Here is a 7500-nt window from a genome sequence, read left to right as displayed (position 1 = left end):
GAACACAGAAGGGACAAAATACAAAGTAGAGCTTTTCTTTTTGGGGAGAAGGAAAAAAAGAGGTGAGGCCGATCAATAGGGATCGTGTATCACAGAAATGTCAATGTAAAAAAGGAAAACAGATTAGGTTTGTCCGTGGATAGAAAAGCCAACGGCAAAGACCACGGGACCCTTGGGCAATAGTGACATGCAAAAAGAAAGCACATTGCAGTAAGTGGCTCTCTTTTTACCTTCGTTTTTTTTTCTTTTGGTTCATAGGATTAAAGGAAAGGATAAGTTTACAGATGGCCCGGAAGCACGTAGTCAACTGCAATGGAAGCACAATTGTCAGGTTTTCTAGCGTTCAGAGTAATCGGATACTCTGTTCGAGCTGGTCTGTGATCAAATATATTCCAGCTACGATCATCTCGGGTTTTACAAGGCTACACTTTCTAGCGTATCATTTGTTTAAAGAGGGTAGTTTGTAATATGATGGAGATTTGGTTGCTGTGTCTAGTAGATACAGTAATCCCGTAATCGTTCACTTCAGATGAGGTAGGAGATTTGTTCTCACGTGTGTATTAGTTTAACGCTCGAGAAGGTGAGAAAATTTTTTACGTTTCGAGCCTCCGCTCTTCAACAGAAAGGAACACGAGGAAATAAACAGAGAGAGAATACTAAAAAACTTTTGGAGCTAGCGGCCAATCATGGCGGCTGGCTAGACAGAGGTGTATGTGCGTGTGTATATATATATATATATATATATATATATATGTTTTCGTTAACATATATATATATATATATTTTCACCTTCGAAACGTAGAGTAGATGAAACCATAGCGACTGAAGAAGGGTTGTTTTCCTTGTGTTAATTGTCCTGTACTCTATTTTGTGTTCATGTTTTCGTTTCTCATTGTGTTCGACGTCTTTTTGGTGTCCTGTACTCATATATGCGTGTATATGTACATGTAGAGGTAGGTACTATATATGCATATGTTTTATTTATTAATATATATATATATATTATATATATATATATTATATATATATATATATATATATATATATATATATATATATATGTTTCCGTTAACAAATCCACTTAGGTTTTGGTCGACCAAAGGCTATAGTAGAAGACACTTGCCCAATGTGCCATGTGGTGATGAACCCGGAACCAAGTGGTTGGGAAGCAAGTTTCTTACCACACAGTCGCGCCTGCACCCATGTCAGATTGTCTGAATAGTTGTTATGTCGGTGAGGCTACGGGTATGTAGACGAGAAGCCTGATGAGTGCAGATTGTTGAAGTAAAGTTAATTTACTTCCGATATTGTTGTTGTTACAGTTTGAAGAAGAGAGAAAATCTAAACGCAACGAGACAGACATCTCAGGTGCAAGATTGAAACTTGTCACGTAATGTTCTGGGGAAGTTTTTGCAGAGCGGCATAAATGGCAAAAAATAGGGGATGAACTATTTTTGTCTCTGAGAACAAGCACGGTTTAACGATAATTACTTGTATCTTACAACAATAATAAAACCAGATGTGGTTTATTGCATGTAATGTGTGGATTAAATAACAACTCTACGACAATGTAATTGCTTTGCTTCTCAGATCAAATCACTTGCCACACAGGTACAACTAAGGCTTTCACACACGCCTGCGCATGCGCAGTTTGAATAGTTCTTGTGCACACATTATCTTGCTGCTGAACGTAATTCCGGATAATCTAAAAGCAACATCGACTTACATATCATGTATCATATTTATACCATGTATATCAAATTAGTAATATAGTGTAATATTGTGTACAATGCGGTATATTTACTCTGCAGAATACTTGATCAATGTGGCTATATTTCTCTCTTTCTCACTGTATTTATCTTCTTTTGTATTTATACATGTAATAGAGCAGGTGCACCCGTTTGAGTTAAGTAGTGATTATTATACAAATATTTCAATTTTTCTTTTCATTCGCAGAATACAATAAATGCGTTATTGCTATTCCAACTAATTCTTGTTTACAAAGATATGTCATGTAACAGACGTTGAAAACAAACAACTGTGCGATGGAAATAATGGATCGATTGTATCAATAGATGATCGAATAAACTTGAACTTTCATTTTCTCCTTTGAACAACATATAATGTTTATCTAAGATGCTAAAATTTTATTCTGACATATGTACAATTCGTTATCCTTCGGAATAAAACAAAAGGGTGATTGTCAGAATATTTCAAATTATTTCCCTGAGACATCATCTCACCAAGCTGTTCAAACCCATGAACATTTCTGATGACTATCGCTATTAAAACTTAAGACGTGACATTTAAGAAAAGCAAATTAACCAGTCTCAGATGACATTTCTTTCATAATCGACATTTTAAGCTGCGTAACATTATTTATTTGTAAGCAATTCAGACAGAGCCTATATTTCAAATATATTGCTTGCTATTCCTTCTGGCCAAATATAAAGGCGTTTGATGAAATTTTATTAGAAAATAAATTCATATAATATTTTCAGATGGCAAAATATGTGCCTATCAGTGCGTGTCTGCATGCATATATGTACATGAACGTGTGTGGTTGGTTGTGTGCGTATGTATACATACATACACACACATACATACATACACACATACATACATAGAATAAATACACACATACACGCACATATGTTTACGATAATGTTTACAATACTAGGGATGCTTTTAATTCATAATTTATAATCTTATGTAAACATCTTCATGCAACACCAGCAAATGGTTCTTACACTACTTGTATATGGTCATAGACTGGCGATTCAGTTCGTCCCCGGTTCGATTCAGGTACGTGAATTTGATAAGCCACAAAAATGGCGAAATATCGGTATCCATTACTCCTGAATGGGATCGAGGGCGAGTTATCTCTCCTGTCTACGACGTTCAGGTTTTGACACCCAGTGCTATAATGGAGTCGACCCCAAGGCGCTGTACAGCAGTGAGCCAGCGAACATGCAAAACAAAGACACTGAGTTAGTACGTTTGCACAGTCGATAATTTTACAACACTAGCACTACATTTAATCCGTAATTGAATATATATATAAATTTCGTTTATTCCTCATCACTGCTTGGCGCGAATAATGTATGTATATATGCATGCATGTATTTGGATTGCAAGATTCTTTATGTGAGTTCTTGTATTGAAGCATATTCTGTTGTGTTTGAGGAGAGTCTTTCTCTTTTAGGGCCTTATAATTTTACACACGCACTGGTAAAATTTCCACTTATTTCCGGAAATTTTACCCGTGTGTGTGTGTTAAATTATAAAACACTAAAAGAGAATGGCCCTCCCCAAACACAACAGTGTGTGTGTGTGTGTGTAAATATATATATATATATTGGTAAAAACGGTAAGATAACAAAAGAAAGAAAGAGACCTCAATATTATGTAAATACAGGAAATTATCTATAAAATAATATATTACAATTATTCAATAGTCAAGATAAAACTCTGAGTTTCGGATGCCGAAGTGGAAATACACAACACCATCTCTTCAGTTATCTGGCCATATACACACACACACACACACAAAATAAGGATTTAGAGAGAATCAAATACTCGAAAAGATATACAGCAGGTAGAGTTGGATAAACCTGTGATTCCGGGATGTGGTTGGTAAGTATCACGTAGGATATTCCTGTTGTGAACTCAGAGAAAACTAACTCTTTAAGTATTTAGCGCCTAGGAGTTTGTCCAAAGCATGTCCCTGGAGTATTCTTGAGATATTCGTTTATTTGTAAGATTACGTTTCATCTGATGATTACGGTGTTTTTTTTTCAATGGAGTAATGTTCTCATTCTTCTATTAAAAAGTGTGTAAGAAACAGCTGTAGTGAGCTGAAAATTATCGTCTGTTATTATCCATTTGGTTATATACTTAAGGCTTTTTATACTTAAGGCTTGTAGAGCGTCGTAAATTTTTCAGAGAATCTTTAATCTTAGGATGGATGGAAACCTATTTATTTGATACTTGCTTTATTGTCTCTGCAGTGATATGAGTCAAAAATATTTACAGTGAGATATGATCTCAGAACGCAAGGGTTTATTCAGGCTCTTTTCAAACTTAAAATAATAGGCAGCTGATCTCAAAGTTTGTCTCCGAGTTATATCTGATTTTATAGACCATAGGAAACCATGAATATTGAAAATAATATGACGTCAAGTTAAATTTTAGTATCATAGTACATACATAGCTTCATCTCTCGCCAGTAGAAATAAAGATGAAGTTCAAAGACATCCTCATTTTCCCCTTTTATTTTTGCTTTACTGTCACTACTATAGAATTATTATAAGACATAACTTGCTAATCTTTATATATAAAAGTGAAGTTGTGTGTCTGTCTCCTACGATTTAGATTCCTAACTACTCCCACATTTTGCGGTGCAGTGTAACCAAAAGCGGGTATCTTATAGTCGTGATTCATATCGAGCCCTTCTGGGTATTAGCGCGCGTCTACGATGAGTCTACGATGTTTTTTTTAAATTACCATAATTTTTCCGTATTTTTAATGCATTTTCGCTCGGTTTATATAAGGGAAGTAACTCTCTAAAAATGTATTATTAAATCTCAGAACGTAAAAAGCTACAGTAACACCCCCCCCCCTTGTGGTTAGCCATATTGAGATGGCTATTATACTTTACATCTCTAAAAATGCTTATATAGTTATTTCCATTACAAACCCGAGCAACGCCGGGTGATACTGCTAGTCTTTACTACAGCAAAAATTTCATCGTACATTATACAGGCGTTTTATTGCGCACATTATTATGACTTTTCTAAAAATGTTTGATGTTTTCTATTGCCGTCTATTTAGTTACGTGATTCCTTTCTTTTGTCATTTTCAGGTAAGCCTTACATTCAACTTTACTTGTCGAACATTATGCTGAAATGTATCGGTAAGTTTTTTTCTAACGATATACTAGAAATTTTCTTACCAATGATATAAAAAAAAATACGTACAATTAAAAAGTAACAATAGCGTTACTTATTCATATATATATATATATATATATATATATAATATATATATATATATATATATATATATATATATATATATATGTGTGTGTGTGTGCGTGTGTGCGTGCGTGTATATATATATATATATATATATATATATATACACTGTAGAGTTAGCGGTTATAGTAACCGACTAAGCGATAAAATATTCGTATATACTATCGGTATCCGTTGCCTGTATTATATATATATATATGTGTGTGTGTGTGTGTGTGTGTGTGTGCAGATAACAACAGAATAAACAAGAGTTTATCAGGAACCAACGCAAATAATTAGAAAATGGATAAAACCACAGATAAACAGATACATCGATCGGACCACATTTATAGCTTGTCTTTTTAATACAAAGCATGACATAACAAAATAGGTGACGTAACATATCTTACGGCCGTTAATGATCGGACAGCCAAAATGTAGTCTATAAATAAATGCAAGAATAAAGTCCTTCATCTTCATAGGGCATTTGAAATAAGGCATCGAATCTTCATCAGTGACAACAAGAGCATACAATATAAACAAAAAGAAGGAAAGAAAATATGACTTAAACGAATAATCTAGAAGCCCAATATGTTAAGAGCAAATAAGTTAGTATCAGGGGTTACAGGGTCCGTAGGTTAAAAAATGAGGTCCAATCGATGTGTTTGTTAATCTGTGGTTTTATCCATTTTGCATTATATGTGTGTGTATATGCGTATGTAGATGTGATTCTCGACGAACTTGTAGATTTTCAATGTTCACTGCCCTCTTTATAATCTGACAGTCACCCTCTTTCTTAGTTACTTCTCTTCCTCCCCCTCTTTCGCTGTCTCTCCTACATTATCTTTTATATGGTCAAGGCATAAGCCATTCAGTGATGATCAGTACTAAAATCGATTTGATATTTTTTTTTCTTCCTGAATACACTTGATATCTCCTTGACTTTCTAAATGTCGTGTTTATAGATCCAGCAAATCAACCTTTCTCTTGCTGATGTCATGAGAAAATATCCTATGGCCTCAGGTCTTTATTGTTGCGGAAGTTTAACAACATCTGCACTCGTTTAGTGAACTTGACTCTGAAGATCCCAAACCAAATACATAGTCTGGGGATAATGCTGTCTATTTATGGTTGGTTTCTAACTAACGTTCCGTTCCCTCTTGTGTAGTGTTCAGAATCGAAGTATTATAATTAGTAAAGATTGGAAGGACAACCGGCTCATTATTACGGAAAATGATGAATGCATTACAAGAAATACGTAATATACAGCATGAAGAAAACAAATTAATCAAGTCAGCTAAAAATTACATTGAATAAATTAATTACTGTTGCTTGCGCTCAAATGGGCTCCGTCATTCGCCGGCACACAAGAAGAAAAGTTCGACCCTATGAATTTTTATGAAGGTGTTAAGAAGCACACCATAATAACCGCTCATAATATTCTAGTCAACACGTCCATGCATAGAATAGACTCGGCCATGTAATAAATATATATATATATATATATATATATATAAAAAACCCTCTATAGTCTGTAGAAGGTACACAAGTATATAGGAAGGTATATAGATATAAAATTATAGTTCTACATCATTCCTTCAATATTTATATTACATAAATTCCCCTTCGGCACTAGGATTTTCTTCCCTTATAGTTGTAATATGTAAATTTTGAAACGGATTACTAGATCTCGCACCTCTCCTAAGCATAAGGTATACCACACGTGGATTGTTATCATTCTACACATTTCTGTGTTTCTAATATATTTTACAAATATTTTATGCAACTAAATCCTATGGTACCTTTGTTATTTTATTTATTTTGTATTAGTATTTGTTATGCATACCTTAATTTATCTTTAGTTTTATTTTCCATCTCTTTTATCTCCGTTATGCATTTTATGTCATTCGCCATGAAATATCTTATTTTTTCGTTTTATAGATCTCTATCTCTATAAACGGCAAAATGTCTGTGTATCTGTGTGTCCTTTATACAAATCCAGTTTTTCATGTAAAAGGCTCGCATTTTCTATGGGCTTTGAAAACTATCTGAAGGTGGTCGTGAAGATCTTTTCATTTCCCCGGTTACCCCAGAAAGCCATTAAAAATATCGATAAACCGACTTCTTATGCCCATAAGTTATTTTGCGGCCAAATTCGAGTTTTTTGCTTTTTTTCTTTTGCCTCCTTTTTTGCCTGACTAATGGCATGTGCACAGTCCCACTAATTTTCCATGATTGTGCCGTTCCAGGTGTGAAAACCAAAGTCCAATGAATATTAATTACTCTCATAAAAGTCTCTAACTAGCTCATAAACAACAAAACTGGCCCGGGCTGAAGTGTGATAAGAAACTTAGCTCTTGAGAAACTTTTACTGCGACCCGGCAACGAAAATCAAGCAGTAGACCCGGCAACACCGGATCATAGGGCTAGTTCTTTATAAGTGAATTTGATAACTATTTCGCTAGCTCATCATCCCTATAAACAT

General features: G+C 34.4%; 1 protein-coding gene across 1 annotated transcript in view; it reads left to right on the top strand.

Annotated features, from left to right (window-relative positions):
* LOC118765165 overlaps positions 1-7287 on the top strand; it is a 72341-nt gene extending 65054 nt beyond the window's left edge. Inside the window, exons 2-3 of the mRNA XM_036506807.1 lie at positions 4865-4915; positions 7265-7287. Of these exons, the coding sequence (XP_036362700.1) occupies positions 4865-4915; positions 7265-7287 (74 nt within the window). The remainder of the gene's footprint in view (positions 1-4864; positions 4916-7264) is intronic.
* Positions 7288-7500: the final 213 nt, after the last annotated feature.

The sequence above is a fragment of the Octopus sinensis genome, linkage group LG1 (genome assembly GCF_006345805.1).
Source record: "Octopus sinensis linkage group LG1, ASM634580v1, whole genome shotgun sequence".
In the NCBI taxonomy this organism is placed as follows: Eukaryota; Metazoa; Mollusca; class Cephalopoda; order Octopoda; family Octopodidae; genus Octopus; species Octopus sinensis.
Note: the sequence above shows the minus strand (reverse complement) of the source record. Positions and strands in the feature narration are given on the sequence as shown.